Raw genomic sequence first — 22924 nt, forward strand, 5'->3', positions numbered from 1 at the left:
ACAATCTTAACAGCCACTTTTGACACTAAAGCTTTTAACATATAAAAAGGCTAATGAGTTCAGTTTTCTAAACATCCACATGACATATATATTAAAAAAACACCTAAATGTTCTAAAACAATACTTCCACAATAGAATCACATAGGACCAAATGAGGTATGATGACGTGTATGCAACAAATGGTGATGCAATGTGGCTGACATCCCGCTGTGTAATAGCAACTCTTAACCAAAGAAAACTGATCCAGGTGATGAACAGTGAAAACACGAAATATGGCTACTCTCATCTAATCTAACTGAGTTGACTGCTTTTGAATTTGGTTCTTAAATGAAAGTTTGAGTTATGCTAGCATAAAAACTTTTAACTTTTAAACAGCAACTTGTATGCAGATACAATGTATATTTTAATTTTGCAAATGAGAGAATTGGTTTAAATATTTTAATATAAAATTCCACCAGGCTAAGGCCTTATACCAAGTTTCAGCCTCTAGCAACCTATTACGGCAGTGTTATAAACCACTGAAAATGGTTATTGTGAAAATGCTGACACAAGCTTAGCTATATACCATCATTGACAGGGCAGCATCATATTTTTTTAGAGAAATCAGATTTCTTTTGACTATTATCAGTCTTGAATTGGAGGCTGAATCTTCAATTTCTCATCTTGTTTCCACATAGTAAAATTAGGTGCGGTTTTTCCAATTGTTGGGGAAGGGGTGAAATGTAATGGGATTTATGGGAACTGTGTAATACTTAATCTCTCAGGAGAGTCTATATACATGCCTTGTTCTTTTTTTTATGGTTTATGAATACATGCATACTGTAAGTGTGTAATTATTACAGCACCTACTGTTACAGTAACTGAGCACTTTAATAATGCTATATTCTACTTTGTTTAAATCCTGAGTCAGCATACTGACAGCATACTGTCAGCACACACTGTCCCTTTCTACAGCCTTGGTTCTGGGGCAGGGTGTCTATTGAGAGAATATAACTATGCTAATCTTTGGTTGTATGTATGGGGAAACCACACACTATGGAGAACAGTGATAAAATATATTTTTCTGTGGGATGAGATGTACTGGAGACAAATGGCAGCGGTACATCTCTGAAGATATATGCTGTTTGAACCAAAGGTCTATTGAGGCAAAGCTAGCTTTATTCAGGTCAAGAGGATTATTGTGGAACCAGAATAGACAATTCCTCACTGAGATGTGACAGTTTTAGTATTTGTTCCCTTGTGAAATTAATATCAAATTGCAGTCACAGCATGACTTATCATCCAATTATCTTCAGGGGAAAGATGAAATCTGCATATTGGTTTCTGATATTTTGCCTTTGCACTTTGAGGATTTTCATATTGGAAAGAGGTGGGACGCAGTCCAAATCTGAATCCAAACTTTACTTTTTGTTCAATAGTGTATGGATTTGGGGTGTCTGCTTGGGCCTGTGCAAGGGGGACTCTAGCCTGGATCAAAATGCCTCCAAAGTTTTGGGTGAAAAATATGGCAGCTGTTTTGAGTGTTCAGTTGTGCCCATTTCTAATACTATATATTCTGACCAGAGGTTTTTTTGGTCTTTATTGGGGCAGTTGTTTATGTTGAGAGTCATGTTGGTCGCTGGATTTCATTATGTCAAGTTAGTGAACTTCTCTTCATATTGGGAATATCCTTTTTGGAGTACAGGAGTGCTCTTTTTAGTACAGATTCTTTAGTGTACAGCAATCTTCAAGTTTGAGAAGTCCGCTGAAATTCTCTTAATTAAAAGTTAGGTTTTTCCTGAGTCTGGGATGGGATAAGATAAGTTTCCACACAAAAGGTAGTTCTTTAATTTTTACTTGATCCTTACCTGTAATAAGCAGTGGTTATGGCCAGTAATTGCCCCATATGGGAGCCATTAGGCAGAAGGTAGCTGGGAGCTTCCAAGAACCCCCTTATTCAAAACCAGAATAAGCCCTTTGCTTTGCTTTGATATCTAAGAGGATGCCCCCTAGAGCTTGTCTGCTGCAGCAGCAAGAGGTAGACCAGCTGCTGCTGTGAAATAGGAAGAATGGCTTCACGGCTTCTTCCATTGGGCTGGTGGGTGAATAGTGGGCACGACCAAACATCTCCCTTCTTAGAAGCTTGCTGCAGTAGAGTGTTAAAGGACAGGAAGCAGTGAATTTCAAATACCCAGCATGGAGCAGCTGCCCCCAAGAAACAGGGAGGTAGAAACTCTGCCCAACCCATGCACATTTCCCTCCATCCCCCCCACACACACCATGCATGCACTTCAAAAAAAAAAAAAAATTGCTGGGGTGAGGAATGGGGTCCCTGGTATTATACTTCCTCCCCCAAAATGCTACCCTTTATAGTACTGTGGGCGTGGAACCTCAGGCTCTGTATGCTCAACTCTGCCAAATGGGGAATTCCTTCTCCCACTCCTCCAGAAGGGCATCAGTTAACCTTGAAAGTAGTGTGAAGGCCCAATCCTACAGACTTTACAAACACACACATCTCTTTGATGTCAGTGGGAGTTAACATTTTAAGTGGCACATGGGGGAGTTCCGTACATGGGACTTACACCAAATAGAGGTTATATTACGTAATTTGATTGACACATGGATTACTGTATAAAGGGCTTAATATAAGAATTAATCCTTGTGTTTAACTTACACCAAATAGCTTGGCTTTCTGAGAATACAGCTACTGATATAATTAAACTCACAACACAGTTGCCCTCTTGAAATTAAAGTAGATGCTTAAAATTAAATATTTTGATATTCTGCCCTTCCCCCCCCCCAATTAAGTGTAGTATATCCACAGTAGGCCTTCACTAACTTTTTTGACATTTCTCTGCTTTACATTGACTGGTTTTGATTGCTTTATGCATTCCTGCATACCATAAATCAGTTTTGTAGTGGGACATTCTGTAAATATCAGTGCTGTATATGGTGCCTTGCTGAATAATTTAAAATAGTCATCAAATTTCAGTTAAAATTTTGTGCTTGACCTTGGTTTATTTAGCTGCTCTTCTAGAATCATTGGAAATCCAGTTACAATGTGTTAAGTTGTATTAGTCTCTTTTTAATACAGAGGGTTACATTGTCATACTCTTCAGTGCTACTGAAGGAAATAATTAATAAATCAAAGTTAGCCATTCCTCACTGTTTCCTCTTTTATTTTGGAGATTGCAAGGACCATCTTCATTGTATGTTTTGGGCCAGTGCTGAGCAGACTGGTGCTTAATGGTAGAAATAATCAGTGAAATTCTTCAATTTTACTTGATTTACGAGGGTTGCAATATGTTTAAACCACTGCACAGAGTGTCTAAAGGAAGTGTAAGAGTTGATTAAAAAGGGCTATAGGGGAAAGAGTTCTTGACTTCCAGATTCAGTATGTTTTTCTTTTATACATTTCTGCAAGTTTCATCTTCTAAAACATATTCCTTTAGTGTGTTTAACCGTTCCAAATAATCGCCTACACTATTCTAGTGACATCTTCTATCCTTTGGTGCACCCTGTCTTATTTTGTGGTGTCTCACAGATTTTTTTTTTTTTTTGGTTCACTTCCCTGCCCCCATTTCCACACCAGCATCTGAGGACTTTTAACCTTACAGGATCAAGCCCTCAGTTTCCACTGGCTCATCATGAAGTGGTACTTAAGAATATGCTCCCATACCATGGTGTGTGGCATACTAGCATGCTAAGTTACTTCTAGGAATCAATATTTTATGATGGCCTGTGTTCCAGGTATACCTTTTACTTTGTTAGTTAGCAAGCTATTATTTGGCTACTAGAGTTTAACTATCTTAGGTGAGCCAGCTGCATCTTTATTCTTTTTTTGGACATCTGTAATGCAGTTTTTAGGCACTTCTGCAAATCTTCTATAGTGTGTAAAGTACATCCTTAATGAACAAATGAAGTTTTACTAAATAGCACGTCTTCATGCTGCTGTCAAAGTTCACATTGGTAAAGAGACAGCTGATTCAGAGAAAAATGTTTTCATTTGAAAATTGTTGCTACAGACCCTGAAGTATTTGTGGATGCTCTGTTACACAGTGTCAGGGAGTCAGATTCTGAACTGACTGTATGTGTGAAATGTCAGCCCAAATTAGCTTTCTCTGAGTTGTGTATAGAGGGAATGTAAAACTGATTTTACAGTTTAACCTACCATATATACTCGTTCATAAGCCGAATATTTTTGGTAAAAAAGTGACGCATCAAAGAGCAGGGGTCAGCTTATAAACGGGTCTACACCAAAATTTGATGATTTGAATTGAATATCTAATACATTGTTGTTTTGTGTACCTGGAGCATCTGCAGGCATGGAGCCCTCAGTTCCCTGTAGCCGCGTTTTGCTGTTCCCAGCCAATGGGAGCTGCGGGAAGTTGCGCCACTTCCCGCAGCTCCCATTGGCTGGAAACGGCAAACCGCGGCCACTGGGAGCTGAGGGGCTCTGTGTCTGCAGATGCTTCAGGTAAACAAAACATCCCGACCCACCTGCAGCTTACCCTGACTGGCTGGGAGCCGAAGTTTGCCAACCCCTGAAATATAGGGTCGGCTTATGAAAGAGTCATACAGTTTTTACCATTTTTACTTATCCATCTTGGGGGAGTTGGCTTATAAACGAACTGTCTTATGGTCGTGATGGATTATGATGGAAATAGGATAATTACTGAAATAATGGTAAAAATTAGTGTATTATAAAGTGCTGCAATTTTGATTGAATATTAAATCTCTCAAATCCAAATGTGATTTGAAAATGATTTTGAGTGTGAATTACAGTTCTTTGGATAGGTTTTGATAAGTTCTGAGGATGCGGAGGTATATATGTACAGTGTATGTATACTTGTGTTTAATATATTTAATTTGATTTCAAAATATTTTACTGTAATGTAAAACTGGGAAATAAATAGAACTATATTTGCTATGTAATTCTTCTACATTTTTTTGCGTTGTTTAAACTGATGCACTTGCTTCCTCTGTCAGAATTAAAACAAAAGGATGAGTGGTTGAGTTTTGTAACATGAGTGTGGATTCTCTCTTTTCACTTTAAACTGATATTTCTTTCTGACAAACTATAGAGTGGAGGCTTTGGATTTTGTAGTGCTTCATATGAAGTCTCACTTTATCTTTTTATATCTTCAATTTCAATAGAAAGATTGTGTGTTCTAATTAAGTTATTTGGGATGGTTGAAAAAGACCACATTAACCCCACGATGCTGAGTCAGGAACTCATGGTCTGCTAGTATTCAACCATACTTGGAGGCTAACAATGTGGCTTTGCAGGAGAAATAACATTATAGTATAAAAATACCATCTGGTAAAACTCCATAGTTTTTTAAAATTAGTCATTGGCTGTTGCTCTTTTAATAGAAAAGTTAATTGAGCAATTTTTTTAAATCAGGTGCTCTGTGGATGTGTATAGTCTTAAATCCCCACTGCAAGTTGGAGCAGAAGGCCAGTTGGCTAAAACAGCTGAAAAAATGGAACAGTGTGGATGTTTGTCCCTGGGAAGATGGAAACCATGGAAACGAGCTGCCCAATTTAACCAATGCTTTGCCTCAGGGTGCAAATGCTAACCAAGGTGAGTCTGAACAGATGCACTAATTGTAACCTATACTATAACCTGTATATTAATGTATCCCTACAAAATTCTACTTTCTTTCCTGGGACAAGTAACTTTCTCGCTCTTGGGAGTGGGAGTTGGTATGGACAAGTAAAGGGAGGACGAATACAGTTTTATAACGGTAGGTTAGCAAGGGGTGTGTGTGTGTGTGTGGGTGGGTGGGTGTGTGTTGGTGTGTGTTTAAATGTATTTACGAAATAAAATATTTCAAGACCGAGTCATCCCTAAATGTTCCCAACCCCTTTGTTTGTTTTATAAAAATGTTAGTTTTATCTATGCTGCATGTATCTAAGTACAAGTCATGAAATTAACTGAAATATAAAGTATATCATATAAACATTTTTGGTTTGGGTTTGGTTTGGCTTGCTCTTTAAGCTGGTATCACTGCAGACGTGCTTTTCTGAGCTTTTCTATATGTGGTTTTCTTCAGTTGTGAAGCTTTCATAGCTATTTAAAGAGATGCTACTGCAACTAAATGAAATTAGATGTGTTAAAATGAAGCATCTATTTGTGGGATCAGCCCTGTGGTTAACACTCTGCACTGACACAAGATCCCAGGTTCTATTCATGGGGCTGGGACTGCTGCAGGCAGGACACTGTCTTCTTGGAGAGGGGAGGTGTCTTGTTGCTCTGCAGTAGTCTCTATGGCTAATCTAGGAGAGATGTTCAACTTTGAAGAAAGTCCCATCCGGCCCTTCTTGGGCAAAGGATGCTGCTTTGCTAAGGACCAGGGTGGGGGAAATGTCCTCCATTTATACAAGTAAGAGCTCTATTTATATAAGAATATAATATTGCAATACAGAAACATGCATCTGGGAAGCCCCATGTCTACAATATTTGGAACACATATTGATTTCAAATTTATATAAAATGAAGGAAAATTTAATGCCTGCGGAAGAAAAAGATAAAAGCTTGGACTGGTGAGGTGTCTCCCTTGGGTCATTTGCAGTCTCTTGAAAGATACCTGTGAAGGGAATTGTAAAATTTCATTCACTTCCAGATTAACTTTTAATCTCCACCTGTAGCCAGGGAAAACGGGGGACATTCAGCACATAACTCCCTACAAAGATTTTTCTTGTTGGGTTTCCTAATGTCCAGCCCAATGTACGCTGATTTCAGCTCTGACTGACATCTTGGCAGCAACAGAATTCTGTTGCCACATGGAGTGCTCACATAGAAATTCATATCAGTGCTATGATTTGTAGTATACTATGTCTACTTTATTCCAAGTATTTTATACCTTTTTAAAAATTATTTAATATGACAAAGGTAACAACTATTTTAAAGTGTGTAGAATCATACCATGTCAGCTTTAAAAACAAAATAAAAAGCAACACTTTATCAGAGTCCTGCCCCAATACACTGACTGTAGATTCCAGCAGAGCTACATGGCTGAAGTGACAGGTAGAAGAAGCCAATGATACTAGCAGGACTGGACCTCCCAGGATCCAAGAAGAATTTGGGAGTGTGCTGAATTCCTCTTCGTGTGTTTAGTGGGAGTGTTCAATATACATTGCTAAAATAGAAGGCAATTTGACAGTTCTCTTTACAGAGCACTGTCTAGCATTAGTTTTAATGGATGTAGATCTTTTTCTTTTTTTATGAAGGAAAAGTGAATAAGTGGAATAAAAATCATCTGATTTATCTAGTATTTAGGATGTGAAAAATGTCATCTGCAGTCTGCTACTTAAGGAGACAGGGTACCATGAGTGTGAGGGGAGGAATTAGACAGCAAGACTGAAAAATATTGTGAATGATTTATTCAAATGTGAATAAATAAAAGCTGATGACCGCTTTCTGTATTTGTGAAAATGACAGATTCATCAAACAGACCGCATCGGACGGTGTTCACTCGAGCTATCGAGGCATGCGATCTCCACTGGCAGGACAGCCACTTACAGCACATTATCAGCAGTGACTTATACACCAACTACTGTTACCATGACGACACTGAAAACTCGCTCTTTGACTCTCACGGGTGGCCCCTCTGGCATGGTAAGTGGCTAAACCGGAAAGACGTTTCCATGACTTGCTGCTTTGTTCAGTTTCTGTGGCATTATTTTTGGGGGATGGTGGGAAGATGAATGGAAGGCCTGGAAATAGGAACAGAGCCTCCCTTCAAATACTGGTTCAGAAATAACCTTTTAAGTCCCTTCACGTAGCTTATAAATAAATAAATAACCTTTTGAGCAGCATTGTAAAATTGGGGGGGGCGCGTTACAGACATGAATGTACTTTTTTCTTCCAATTATGTTCTCTGTTTTAGAACATGTTCCTACAGCCTGTGCAAGGGTTGATGCATTACGATCTCATGGATACCCAAGAGAAGCACTGAGGCTAGCAATAGCTATTGTTAACACACTGAGAAGACAGCAGCAGAAACAGTTGGACATGTTCCGGGCTCAGAAGAAAGGTAAATGTAATGGCCTTTGCCCTTCTCTCTTCCCTACAAGGTGACCAGAAAACTAGTATGGAACTTTGCATGAGGAAACTGTATTAGAAGCTACAAAAGTGGCTATGACCTTTAGTAACTCTTCATTACCAGTTTATTTGGCCAGTGAGAAATGTAATGTTTTGGATGTCTAAGATTTTTATTAGAGTGTAAGCTCTTTAGGGCAAGGACCATATCTCCCTATCTCTTTTTGTAATATACTTAGCATAATTGAGGTCCTGATCCTGGTGAGGAGATTCAGGCATTATCGCAATACAAATATTGCTTTTGTGTAATCTTTTAAAAATGGAGCATTTTGTGTGTGGTTGCGTGGTTTGGGGGGTTTTTTGTTCCTCTCTCCCTAAGGAGAATTTAATTTGAGCAATGTATTTCTGCGACAGAAAGGATAACAAAATAATTGAAGAAATGCCTAGTGTAGAATGAGACTCTTAATAAGTTTTAGTGCTTGTGAAGGATGCTGGATTAATATAACTGGAAAGAAGTTCTCTAATCATTGCTGTCTGTGGTGTAACTTTGTCAGCACTGTCCTAGCAATGTACTTCATCCTTATTTTTGAAGGAATTATCTCATAAGGGTCTAGTCTCCGAAAGGCCTGTTCAGTCCTTGGCCACTCAAATTAATCTAACATTAAGATTAGAAGTAAAAGGGTGGCTTGGACCTGAACAGGCTTCCTCATATACAAGGAAGAAGGAATGGCTTTGTTAAGGAACAGGAATGGAAGCTAGGGATCTTAGTTCTATTCCTAGTTCTTCCAAGGAATCCTGCATTAAAGCTTGTTTTTTAGACTCTAGTCTCCATTTTTGCTTGCATATACCAGGGGTCAGCAACCTTTCAGAAGTAGCGTGCCGAGTCTTCATTTAGTCACTCTAATTTAACGTTTCGCGTGCCAGTAATACATTTTAATGTTTTTAGAAGGTCTCTTTTATAAGTCTATAATATATAACTAAATTGTTGTTGTTTGTAAAGTAAATTAGGTTTTTAAAACGTTTAAGAAGCTTCATTTAAAATTAAATTAAAATGCAGAGCTTCTCCCCCCCGCCCGGCAGTGTGAATGCCACTGAAAATCAGCTTGTGTGCCGCTTTTGGCACACGTGCCATAGGTTGCCTTCCCCTGGCATATACACCTGTGCATTGTGGATGCAGATACCTGTGTGTGATGTGTTTAAACTTTTTTAAGACCTGTGAAGGTGTTTGTACAGAAATAAGTGTGTGAGAGCATAAGCAGAGGACAGCTGGCTTGAAAATTTAACCTTCAATCTCTCTCTGCCTCAGTTTTCCTAACTGTAAAACCAGCCTAGCAGCACTTGCTGACCTTCGATGGGTTCTGTGAAACTACATTCATTTAATGTTTATACAGTATTTTGAGATTCTTAGATTAAAAAGCTCTATATGAGTGCAAAGAACTGTTACTATTACTTGGCAGAATTTTCAGTGAAACCTCATTATGTAACACATCTTCACTCAACATCCTATGGCTTTGGCATTTTCCAAACTGAGCTCTGTGTGTGTGTGTGTGAGAGAGAGAGAGAGAGAGAACCACTGGTGCTGCATAGAGAATCTGCTGGTGGTCTGCAAGCAGCTGACTAGTCACATAGTACTGGTGTTTCTCGTTTCCAGCTGCTAAATTGCCCAACTAGACAGCTAAAATACACTAAATTATTTTCTAACATTAGTTTTCCATGTAAGCAATTGCTGCAGTTGCCATAGGGATGTTATTGTCCATGAGACAGTTGCTGCAACATGTGGTGCACACTGTGTAAGAACAGCTGAGAACACTGTTTTCGTTTGAGATGTCTTTTTCTTTTTCTTTTTTTTTTTTTTTTAAATGTTGCAACTCTTGCTTTTTTCCCCCTTGGGCTTTTTTAAAAAAAAATACTTTAGAGCACTCAGAAATGTGCTAGACATCTCCCATATATGCAAGTAAAGACTCGACTCCTGCCCATAGAGTTTTTTGTTTTAGGCCCCAGTTCCATAGACACTATAAGTATGCGTGTAGGTTTATTCTCGCCATTGTAGTCCCACTGACGTCAATCGGATTACTCCAATAGAATCATAGGACTGGAAGGGACTCGAGGTCATGTAGTCCAGGTCCATGCACTGATGACAGGACTCAGTATTATCCACCATACCTGACAGGTGTTTGTCTAACCTGTTCTTAAAAATCTCCAATGATGGAGATTCCACAACCTCCCTAGGCAATTTTTTTCAGTGCTTAACCACTGACAGTTAGGAAGTTTTTCCTGATGTCCAACCTAAACCTCCTTTGCTGCAATTTAAGCCCATTGCTTCAGAGGTTAAGGAGAACTGGACAGTACTCCAGCTGAAGCCTAATCAGCGCAGAGTAGAGCGGAAGAATTACTTCTCATGTCTTGCTTACAACACTCCTGCTAATACATCCCACATGAGTAGAGTTAAACATGTGGATATGTGATTGGAGGATTGAAGCCTTTGTTGGTTGTGACACTGCAAGTGAAGATCATAAACAGACAAGAATAGGTATAATCAAGTACAAGGGTGTCATTCAGAAGGCAGAGAGGTTACTAATGTTGGCATGTGGAAGTCTAAATGGTTACAATAATCTTTTTTGGTTTAATCTTTACTTTCACACACACTGCTTGTTGGTGGAATAATTGTTTTATTTTCTTAGTATGTTATTGATTACAATAAACGTGTCAGTTGAGTCCCAAAAAAAGTCCACCTGGTCATGTCTTTCAGCTTGAAAATTTTAATTTCTGAGCTGTAGCTGTGCTGCTTGAATAGCTTCACAGATCAGATAAGTAAAAAGCAATCTTTCCAGCATTCGAAAGCTTGACGGTGTGTATTAAGCATGATCAATCTTAGAGATGACACTTTTCCTGTGAAATGGGACAGGAGGAGTTGCAGCTGCAAAGGTATTTGGAGTGGAGAAATGGAGCACAATTATTACACTCAGTGGGTTTTTTATGCAGTTACATATTTTTACCAATATGGCCTTTAATCTCACGTATTTACACAGTACATACATGTCCAGGGGAACCGTAAGTTTAGAATTGCAATCAAAAGGAAGCCACTGTCATGGGAATGTCTGCTCCTAGAAAAGGAATTTGGGGACCCTATAACCTCTATTACCACAGCTGTACTTCCTTCAATTCACTGTGCTAAACAGTAATTTTTTTCATGCTCTGATTGATTGATAGTTGACAGCTATGAAACAAAGTATCCATGGAGGAATTTGTTGCCTTGAATTTAAGAATGACAAGAAACCACACTTTGTCAATTTAAAGGGCAGTTTTTTCTTGTATACAATACCTCATTTAAACCCTTGACTCTGTTTTTTCAAAGAAGCTGTCATCCTGAGTTTATTACTTTAATAAATATTTAGATGTAAGATAAGCTCATATTTTATTTATGAAAATGGAAGACTTTAAAGTATTTTTATTATTTCTTTCAGCTCTATCAGATTCACTTAGAATATAAAAATGGTGCTGCAGTGTTTCTGGATGAGGAAACTGAAATTGCCATTTATCTCACAGAAGTGTTTCCTCTTTACTGTAACTTTTCAGCAAAGATGCTTTCTCTCGCTACTCCCCCCACCCAGGGGACTACATGACTAGCAAATAAGAGTTTTCAAAAAGACACTAGGGTTGGAATTTCTGACCCATAGTGCAACCCTCTGGAGCATGTGGAAAGTAGAGCTGTGTGAGAGCTTCATTCATTTTCCTTTACATGTTTATGAGGGACAGCAAATAAGTAGTCAGAAAAGTACTACTCTGTTTGTTTATTTCTGAACACAAACTACTGTGAATTCTATGGATGCTGGACAGAGTGCCCAGGATAATGTCTTGTTTTAGTGTTAATTGCTAAAACTCACCTATCATCATTTTATATTTATCAAATTTTCCTGATGTAGAACTTCTCCACAAAGGAATAACCTCAATAACTAATCTTGAAGGCTGGGTGGGGCACCCATTGGATCCAGTTGGCACCCTCTTCAGTAGCCTTATGGAAGCCTGCAGGGTGGATGATGAAAGCTTCCATGGCTTCTCAGACTTCACAGGTAAAACTGTTTTTAGGTCTATGTTGTTTGTTTCTTGAGAAATTTTGAGCATTTTATTTCCTTTCCTCTTCAAATTAACTTTAACTTTAAGGAAATATTTGCTTCAGAGCAGAGTATTCCCTATCAAAACATGGGAGACAGTGCTTGAAGAAGTAAATATTTTTTAATGAACTTTAACTGAAAACCACCTTAAACATTGCTAATGATTATTTCAAGCTTGAAGAATGCGTGTCTTTTATGCTTGAAATATCTCTTTAATAAAACTTGGTTTGTTGCTTTGGATGAGAAAATACTAGATCCCCGTTCTAAGAAATTACTGGAAGAATCTAAAAATGATGGTATACCTAGTGTAATGTATGCTGTTTTACAGGGTGATCTTCTAGAACTAACATATAATGAGTTATGTCAGCGGTAGAAATGGGCAATTTTTGTTTTGGTGAATACAAAATTTGCTGAAAAAATACATTTTTCTGTGCATATGGATTTGGGTTGAATTTCACAAATAGTTTTGGCCAAAAAAAATCTGCAAAAATTTTTTTCAAAAAGGTTGATGTGTTTCATTTTGACACTTTCAAAAGCAAGAGTTTCAACATTTCATTTTTAATCAACAGTTCTGAAACAATTTTGGTTTTTCATTTGGGTGAGAAAAATCTAAAAAAATCAGTTTAGGTTTAAAAACTAAACTAAGTTTTGTGTGTGGATTTTTTGATTGAACTAGGTTTTTCTTCAGTAAACTTCTAATCCTGCACCATCTACTTCTAGAAAAAAAAATTAAATTTAGAAAGGTAAAAATACAGCAAATATGTTTAACAACAAATCACTTTCATGATATGCTTTCTAGCATATGGTCTCCCAAGAGCAGTATCCCTTTTCATTGCTACAGTTTTCTTCCACTTTCCTATAGCTATTTGTCCAGATATATTTTGTGTCTGATGTAGCTTGTAAGCTGCTTGGGGCAGGGACCATATTTTGTAATATGGTGTATCTGTGAAGCTCCATGCAAATCTTTGGTGCTATAGAAGAAAATAACAAGCACACTATAATATGAGAATGAAATGTTAAACAATTTTATACAAACATAATAATGCATTTATTTGTAACTTGTTTGAAATTGAAATTTTATATGTTACCCTTGCTAAGGAACAAGTTGAGTTTAGAGACATTCTGAAATATAATTTACCATATAATAAATAATTGTCTTAATTTTAAAAAATGTATAAATATCTTCATCAGTGATTTATCTAATGTCATAGAGAGTATATTCACAAAGTTTGTGGACGATACCGAGCTGGGAGGGGTTGCAAATGCTTTGGAAGATCTGGACAAACTGGAGAAATGGTCTGAAGTAAATAGGATGAAATTCAATAAGGACAAATGCAAAGCACTCCACTTAAGAAGGAACAATCAGTTGCACACATACAAAATGGGAAATGACTGCCTAGAAAGGAGTACTGAGGAAAGGAATCTGTGGGTCATAGTGGACCACAAGCTAAATATAAGTCAACAGTGTAACACTGTTGCATAAAAAGAGAACATCATTCTGGGATGTATTAGCAGGAGTGTCGTAAGCAAGACACAAGAAGTAATTCTTCTGTTCTTCTCCACACTGATTAGGCCTCAACTGGAGTATTCTGTCCAGTTCTGGGTGCCACATTTCAGGAAAGATGTGGCCAAATTGGAGAAAGTCCAGAGAAGAGCAACAAAAATGATTAAAGGTCTCGAAAACATGACCTATGAGGGAAGATTGAAAAAATGGGCTTTGTTTAGTCTGGAGAAGAGAAGACTGATAGGAGACATAACAGTTTTCAAGTACATAAAAGGTTGTTACAAAGAGGAGGGAGAAGAATTGTTCTTCATCTCTGAGGATAGGACAAGAAGCAATGGGCTTAAATTGCTGCAAGAGAGGTTTAGGTGGGACATTAGGAAAAAATTCCTAACTGTAGGGGGGTTAAGCACTGGACTGAATTGCCTTGGGAGATTGTGGAATCTCCATCACTGGGGATTTTTGAGAGCAGGATAGACAAACACCCTGCCAGGGATGGTCTAGATAATATTTAGTCCTCTGAGTGCACGGGGCAGGATTAGATGACCTTTCGAGATCCCTGCCAGTCCTATGATTCTATGACTAGCAAGCAGATGGATGGTCAAAAAATCATTGACTGTGATTTTGCTAATGGATTTGCAGGAGCAGATCCTACATGGATTCTTACTAACTTCAGTGAAAATCTATGAAGATGTAAGGGTCCTCTCCTTACCAGCCCTTTGCAGGATCAGGGCTTGGGTAGTTACTGAACGGGGTGAAAACTAGGAAATTCAAAGTGCAAGCTGCTATTTCAGCCTTATGAACAGAAAGTTGGGACAGTTGCTATTTTTCATAACCGCATCACTTTAGTATGGAATCTCTCCTTCTTTCCTGAGTTTCCTGGCTTTTGGAAGTTATTGCAACTTTAATGTGTTTTCAGTATAGACGCATGGCTTCATTTTTAAATGACGGTTGCATGCATTTCTGTCCTAAACAATTGAATGGAAGCTCCCTATTGATTTACAATAGGGCAGTGTTCTTTTATCTTAACCTTTTAAAAGATATTTGAAAATAGATGGTTACCAAAACAGAAGAGTGATTTTTAGTGGCACCTTTCAAAGTTTATACAGTAATTCACTTTTTAAAAATTTTTAATTAAAATAACTGGTAAAAGAAATGTTTGAATGTGAGACTGCAGGCCAATTATTGATGAAAATTGTTTGTGATGTATTATTTGTTTTGTAATCCTTTACAGAGAACATGGGGCAGTGCAAATCTCTAGAGTACCAGCACCTGCCTTCACACAAATTCTTAGAAGAAGGGGAATCTTACTTAACGCTGGCTGTGGAAGTAGCATTGATAGGTCTGGGGCAGCAGCGAATAATGCCAGATGGCTTGTATGCACAAGAGAAGGTTTGTCGAAATGAGGAGCAGCTCATTTCTAAGCTACAGGAAATTGAATTGGATGATACACTGGTGAAGATCTTTCGAAAGCAAGCAGTCTTCCTATTAGAAGGTAGCTTGAAATAGATTGTAACTGTTTCTTTAAACTTTTGTAATTTTAAAAAAAAGTATTCCTGTGGGAGTTGACTTATGTACTTATTTTAAGATTTTTTTTAGAAGTATAATCACTCCAGTTAAAGATCTTCCTTCAAGCCTCTAATCATAAAATCTAAAGTACTTCAAAATATTGCATCATTGAAAAGATAAAGCATCTTGCTGACCTGTTGTTCCTTGCATTTCATTTTTATTGCATTTGTGCTTCAAATTAAATTTTAAGTTATTCATAGTTTTGGTGTCTGTTTTGGTGTCCTAATGATGCAGTTCAGGCTTACAAATGATAAAGGTATTGACGATTATCAATTGTTCTCTGGTAGCAAGATTCTAAATATGTCACTTGCAGTCTGACAAAGTACTGATAGCCTTCTAAATGAACAAGGGTTTTATTGCTGTCCAAGACTAAATGGCTCAAATGATTCATTTGAGACAATTGGTGCAGAAACTGAATATTATGCATTTTGGATATAGTTATGATAAAAGTGATGTATTCATAAGTTCATATCATGTCTAGTCAAACATAAAAAGTATTAGTATTTAGGGCTTGATTTTGAAAAATAACCTCTGATTTGTTGACTGAAATTTTGTGGAGAAAAATAATTGTATCACTTAAGTATCATATCTGTTATCTGCAACCCAATTAAGTGCTGAAAGTGTGCAAAATTGCATACACATTTACTTGTATGCTTTTGAGACTAAGACTTTGATTTTTAGAAAGGCCTAAAATATATTACTTTAAGCTCCTTTTTAGTGAGCAGGTCATGGTTTTTGTACTTGTTGGAAAGAGCATCAAAGGAAATCCTTGAAACATAGAAATGTAGGGCTGGAAGGGACCTTAAGAAGTATCAAGTCCAGCTAACTGTGCTGAGGCAGGACCAAGCAATCCTAAACCATCTCTGACAGATGTTTATCCAACCTGTTATTAAAAACCTGATGGGTATTCCACAACCTACCTTGGAAGCCTATTCCAGCACTCAACTACTCTTTTTAATTAGTTTTTCCTAGTATCTAACCCAAATCTCCCTTGCTGCAGATCAAATCCATTACTTCTTGTTCTGCCTTCCGTGGACATGGAGAACAACTGATCAGCCCTTTTTATAACAGGTCTTAACATATTTGAAGACTGTTATCAGGTCTCCCCTCAGTCTTCTTCTGTCAAGACTAAATGTGCCAGGTTTTTTAACCTTTCCTGATAGGTCAGGTTTTCTAAACCTTTTATCATTTTTGTTGCTCTCCTTTGGGCTCTCTCCAGCTTGTCCCCATGTTTCCTAAAGTGTGGTGCCCCGAACTGGACACAGTAGTCCAGCTGAGGTTTCACCATTGTTGAACACAGTGGGACAATTACCTCCCATGTCTTACAGACAACACTCCTGTTAATACGCCCCAGACTGATGGGCCTTTTTGCAACTGGATCACAGTATTGACTCATTCAATCCACTATAATCCCCAGATCCTTCTCAGCAGGACTACCACTACCCACTTATTCTCCATTTTGTAGTTGTGCATTTGATTTTTCCTAAGTGTAAAGTACTACACTTATCTATATTGAATTTCCTCTTGTTGAATTCAGATCAGTTATCCAGTTTGTCAAGGTCACTTTGAATTCTAATCCTGTCCTCCAAAGTGCTAGCAACCCCTTCCAGCTTGGTGTCATCTGCAGATTTTGTAAGCATAGTCTCTACTCTATTATCCAAGTAATTAATTAAAATATTGAGTAGTATCAGACCCAAGACTGACTCCTGCAGAACCTCACTACACAAATCGTCCCAGTTTGGCAGCAAATCATTGATAAGTATTCTAAGTATGGTCTTTGAACCAGTTGTACACCCACCTTATAGTAATTTCATCTAGACTGCATTTCCTTTAGGTTGCATACGAGAATGTCATGGGACTGTATCAAAAGCCTTACTAAAATCTAGGTATATCACATGTACTGCTTTGCCCCATCCACTAAACCAGTAATCCTGTCAAAGAAGGAAATTAGGTTGGTTTGGTATGACTGGTTTTAGACAAATCCATTCTGGCTATTCCTTATTACCCTATTATCCTAGGTGCTTACATATTGATTGTTGAATAATTGAGGAGTTGTAGGGATAATGTGAATATTCAGTGTTTGCATGAGGGCCCGGTGATTAAAGTTGAACAGAATTTTTTGGGTGAAACTTTTTTACAGCAAAATGTAGGTTTGAGTAGAACAAAACATTTTGTGAATTCATATCTAATTGGTTGCATTGTTTTTTGTTGGAAAATACCCTATACATTTTGAAAAATTTAAGCATTCCCTTTGTTCATTTTTTTTTAACCAAAAGATTTCAGCTTCTCATTTGAATTTAATTTTTAAAAAGGTAAAATGAACTCTTTTGTAATGAAGTTGGTCAGCCCAAATTTTTGGTCATTTTGGTCAGCCCAAACTGAAACCCAGTTTTTTTTTGATTTCTTGGTTTGTTTAGTGAAGCAAAAAATCTGTTGTTCTCACAACTCTACTGGTGATGGCTGTTGGGGAAAGCCTGAGGGCTGAATATTTAAATCTGGGTGCTAAATTCATTGCCTCAGAACAATGAGAAAAGCTTTTCATGCAGATGGTAAGCAAGTTTGTCTCCTGAAAAATACTTTGAATGAAAGATTACACATGAGAATCCAGAGCAATACACTATTCCTCCTGAGGCTGCACTAAATCCCAGTCTCTGACAAGTCAGAAGAGCCAGAATTGTTGCTGGCTGGTTCTGGAATCCTCTCTCCCCTCCTCATCTCATATTGCTGTGGAACTGCAAGGCTACTGCTGGCCTTTGGATGTAGTAACAGGAGATCTGCCAGGATCTGTGGCAGACATGGTTTCTGTACTTCCTGTACCACCTTTCCATAGCTTGGCCTCTATGAACAGTGGAACTACACCATTTACTTAGTACTGGGACCTCTTGTGACAGAATGGCTTCTCAAGCTTTCCCTGGTGTCTGTTACACACTTCTGTGAATGAAAGGATAGGCTTTCAGATCATTGTTTCTCGTCATGATTTCTGAGAGCAATAAGCAAGTGGTCATAGCAGGAAATCTGTAGAGGTTAAATGAATAGCAATATGCTTCTCTAGTACACAGTTACGAGGAGCGGGTAAGGAGCTCTTGCATTGTTGTGTGCTGGAAAATCCTGACTGCAAAGAGTTCAGTACATTCAAACAATTTAGGCACAACTAATGTCAACACACAAAGAAAAACTGAAGTGATTTAAGATTTTAATCACATCAGTTGTGTTTAGTGAGTCTTTCTTCATAATTAGCTTTAACAAAAAAGAGTTAGTAAAGCAATAGGAAGATGACCTTTTGGATGTTTAACGTAGATTAATTCACACTGTATGTAGCTACCGTTTAAGTGCATGGAAAAACAGGAGACTAAAATTTGTTGCAAGGTATATTCTGTTTTAATTTTTTGCTTAATTTAACTGCAAGTCTTCAGTGTTGCTGAAGCTTCTGATTTTTATCAAGAATCTTATGATATTTGGTGGATGTCAACTGGAAACTGATCTTTTGGGGGCTCACTGTAAAATGTGTTCCAGTCTCCTCTTGATGGTGCTTGAGAAATATTAACTGTTTTAAACAAAATTTGAACAGTAACTTCTTCCTGTTGCTGACTGCCATTCTAATATTGGGGAGTCCCCATTCTTGGTGTGAAAAATATACTTTTCTGTAAAATGGTTACTGCCTAAAGTAGTCTCGCTTAAACTGCAGATTTTAATTAAAAACTTTGGGAAAAGAATTTTAAATACATCTATAAATTTAGAAGTGTTCTGTGACCCATGGACTGTCTGAATCCTACAATAAGCCCAACAGGATACCTCTTCTTTTATGTTTTTATTTAGCACTGACAAAGCAAGAGCTTAGATCTGATCATTTGTAAGGCCCCCATGCTACCATGACTATTGGAATATTTTCCCTTTGAGTTGGACATTTTTTCTTTCTGGGCATATTAACGATTTATAATTTAAACCCGTTTTTTAAAAGGTCCAAAAAATGGTGGTGTGTGTTCGACAATGTGTAAAATCTGTCCCCTCTCTCTCTCTCTCACACAGCTGGACCATATAGTGGTTTAGGCGAAATCATCCATCGAGAGAGTGTTCCAATGCACACATTTGCCAAGTATCTCTTCACCTCTCTCCTACCTCATGATGCTGAATTGGCATACAAAACTGCACTGAGAGCCATGCGGTATGTATTCAGACCTCCTCTAAAAAAAGAAAAACAAAAATCCAAGTCAGAAAAAATTGCTGTAAACTGATTAACCCCAAAGAAGGAAGGCCTGATGATTGAAGGCAGGGAGTCAGACCTGTGTTCTAATACCATCTCTGTTACACTTAGGATAAATTACTTTAATCTCTGTGCCTCAGTTTCTTCATCTGTAAAAGCAATTAATATGTGCAATAATTACTGCCTACCTCAGAGGTGTTGGGTAAAATCAGTTATTTGTAAACTGCATTGAAATTCCCACTCTTGCTGCAGTGTTGCAGACACCGAATCATCTTTTTAAAAAAATGACCACAATGACTGATGCAATCATGCTCTCCCTCTTGTTGATCTGGATGCTATGTGAAAGGTAGTTGCGGGGGTCATGACTCCAACAGCTCAAATTTACTTCATCCTTGAAGGTAGCAGGTCTCAGGACCTTCTTCTGTCTAGTCTGTTCTGCGGTTTATTTCCCCAAACCCTTTATTGTTTTACAAATTCATTTTATGGAGTTGATTTTAAAATACCATTATTTTTTTTTAAAAAATGTATCTGCTGGTGTGTAATCCAGACCAGTTTTCTTTTTTGTCTGCTTCATTACCAAGCAATCTTGTACAGATCCAGATAGAAGATAGGAATGAGATGGGAACTAAATTGGATGTCAAGCCGCTAAAAATATCTGAAGGACTGGTATCCCAGTTGCTTTCAGTATTTGGGAGAAAGGGCATGCCTAAGGAAGTGCTCGGTTTGTTTTGGCTTTACCTCTCAGGGCAGCTGTGAGTATGAATGGCTAAATTCATATTTTCCATTCTGAGTACAGTGAAAGAACTGGCCTCATCTGGATTGCCATGGATCCAATACTACCTGAAGTTGAAGGAACTGGCTACCAGAAATGAAACCTGTAGAGAAATTTAAGCACTGGTTCTTACAAGTAGAATCTATGAGGGTACAATTGTCAGGTCATAAAAATACAACTATAGAGGTTATGCTCCTGGTCTCTGGATCCAAGATAGTGAGAATTGGTTGCATGATGTTGAAGGCCACAAAATCTAAAGGAGTAATAATGAGTCATTTCAGCAACCTGCACAACTGGTCAAATATCATTTTGGGTCATGGTTTAGAGAGGTTTGACACAATAAATAATTGCTTGCTGAACCCAGTTCCAGAACACAAAAGAAGAGAGGATGCTCTTGATTTAGTCCCAAGCAGTACATATGAGTTGGTTCCAGAAGTAAAACAAAGCTGGAAGGCAAGCAAAAAAGTGTATTGGTGACAAGCTGCAAGAATTTACTTTAGCCGAAAGGATGCTCTTCAAAATGTAGAGTAGAAAGAAAAACGAACTAGGACAGGTAAGTCTAGGTTGGGGATTGGAATTTCTCAGAAATTGCTGAACAAATTGCCAGACACAAACAGATTCATTCTTAATTGTCACTAAATTTCATTCTTAGTTTATAAGCTCTTCAGGGCAGGGACTGTCTCTTCTTGTTTGTACAATGCCTAGTACAACAGAGCCATGATTCTAACTGGGGGCCTCTGGACGTTACTGCAACACAAACACTTTAATAGTAATCAGAAGTATGAAGTCTGCAAAAGAACCACTAGGAATGTCATCTATCCTAAGTCTTTTGTCTATGTAAAGTACTCTGGTGCTTACTTACCTTTTAAAAATAAATAAAAAAGATTCTGGGGGGCGAGATGATGGGATCCCAATGTGCCCATCCTTTTTTTGCTTCCCACAGATCGCTCAGTGACTTTCCCTTCAGTAGATACCACAGTCTAGCTTCTTTACAGTGTTTCACTCCATTGTCCTTTAAACATACTAGTGCAGTTACAGTATTTACATCCCCCCACTTTACTACCCCTCCTCCAACAGGTGGAGGAAGGTGTCTCCTCCCAGAGAACTCCCTTTCATCAGGCCCTGTGAGCCTTTTCTTTTCTTTTCTCTTTTCCCTCTCTGTCTCCTGCTTCTCCCCTCTTGAACTTTCTTCCTGCACTCATTTATCCATGGGCTAATTAGGTCATTCGTTATCCAGCCCCAGTCTAGTCTGGTAATCAGGAACTCCTCTCCTTAATCAGGCCCTCCCTGGGGCCTGATTGGTTAAACGATGACCAATCTCTGATTCCCAGTTCAGTCTCTGATTCCCAGTACTCTGTCACAGGCAGTAATGGTCTTTAATTCCCAGAAACCCTTACCAGGCTGTGTACCATGTTCACTGGTTAGTGCAATTAAAGACAGACCTATAAAACTAGATGAGCTCAGTTAGGAAGGGACAACCAGCAAAACTTTGCAAAAGAAAATCACTTCTTACATTGGATTTCCTTGCAGCTGCCCAATAAATAGAAAAAAGAACCTATTCATATTAATGTATTTGGACTATCAAAAAGTGTTTGACAAAGTCCCTCACAAGATGTTAATGAAGCTAAGTGGTCAAAAGATGAAATGTGAAACTTCTGCCATAGATTAGGAACTGGCTAAGAGAGAGAGAAAACTGAATATGATTAATTGGTCAATTTTTAACATGAAATGAAGATAATGTGGGATGCCCAGGGATTCATACTAGGATTGGTGCTTACCATGTTTAACCATGATCTGGAGAAAGCGTCAAACTGTGAAATGGCAAGAACTGCAGATGACACAAATTTAGGTTAGAGAAGCCAGGAATGACAGGAGGCTGGAGCTAAACTCAATGACTGCTTAACTCTGACAGATGAAACTCAGTGTATTAGAGTAACAATTTGAATTATTTATACCCAGTTCTAAACTAGGGCCTGGTCTACATTACAGAGTTAGGTCGACGTAAGCTGCCGTACATTGATGTAATTGTATCAGTGTACACACTACAGCCTTGCTCCCACTGATGTAAGTACCTTGCTACACTGATATCATAACTCCACCTCCATGAGAGGCATGGGGCTTATGTAGGTGTAGTTACGGTGACACAGTGTCTGTGCATTACTTACATCATCTGTTGGCTGCTGCTGTTGTCAATTTCACGGCTCTGTGACAAGAAAGCCCAGTGCTGGTGGTTGGCTCTAGCTAGAGCCCGGCTGCCCCCCATCCCGACTCCCCTCTTTCAGCTGGGCTGCTGCCCATGCTCCCCACTGGGAACCCTGCTGCCCCCAGACTCTCCATTTCCAGCCTGGCTGCTGCCTGGGCTTCCCACATCTGGCTCTCCACTCAGGGAGGCGAGAAGCCCGGGCAGCTGTCTCCCACTCCTGGTGGGGAGATGCACTGAGCTAAGAGCCCTGGCTTTCAGTTCCCCCCCACACTGCCCCTCTTCAGTCGGTGGAAGCGCTCCTGGTGAGGACATGTACCTCCAACAGAGGGAGGGTAGCGTGAACGTCAGCCACCGTAGTAATTACTGTTTGTAGGGTAGACATGCCCGAACTATTTGCTGGAGAGGGGAATATGGATGCCATTGTGCGCCAGTCAGTGAAATCTAACAATGTGCAATAGTAGTTAGAAAACTAAACAAGCTGCTAGGCTGTAGTAAGAAAGAGAGAAAGTTTAATATTGAAAATATTATGTCGCTATTATG

The 22924-nt window shown here is 38.5% G+C and overlaps 1 protein-coding gene across 3 annotated transcripts in view; it reads left to right on the forward strand.

The window, feature by feature from the left end:
- The window catches only part of ZSWIM6 (zinc finger SWIM-type containing 6), a 166172-nt gene that overhangs the window by 126096 nt on the left and 17152 nt on the right, over positions 1-22924 (forward strand). For all 3 annotated transcript variants that reach the window (XM_084629357.1, XM_084629356.1, XM_084629355.1), the window contains exons 5-10: positions 5387-5566; positions 7427-7603; positions 7875-8021; positions 11950-12096; positions 14874-15134; positions 19235-19370. In XM_084629357.1, coding sequence (XP_084485483.1) covers positions 5387-5566; positions 7427-7603; positions 7875-8021; positions 11950-12096; positions 14874-15134; positions 19235-19370 — 1048 coding nt within the window. The remainder of the gene's footprint in view (positions 1-5386; positions 5567-7426; positions 7604-7874; positions 8022-11949; positions 12097-14873; positions 15135-19234; positions 19371-22924) is intronic.

This window comes from Lepidochelys olivacea (assembly GCF_965140295.1).
Source record: "Lepidochelys olivacea isolate rLepOli2 genome assembly, chromosome: 5".
NCBI classification, from domain to species: domain Eukaryota; kingdom Metazoa; phylum Chordata; order Testudines; family Cheloniidae; genus Lepidochelys; species Lepidochelys olivacea.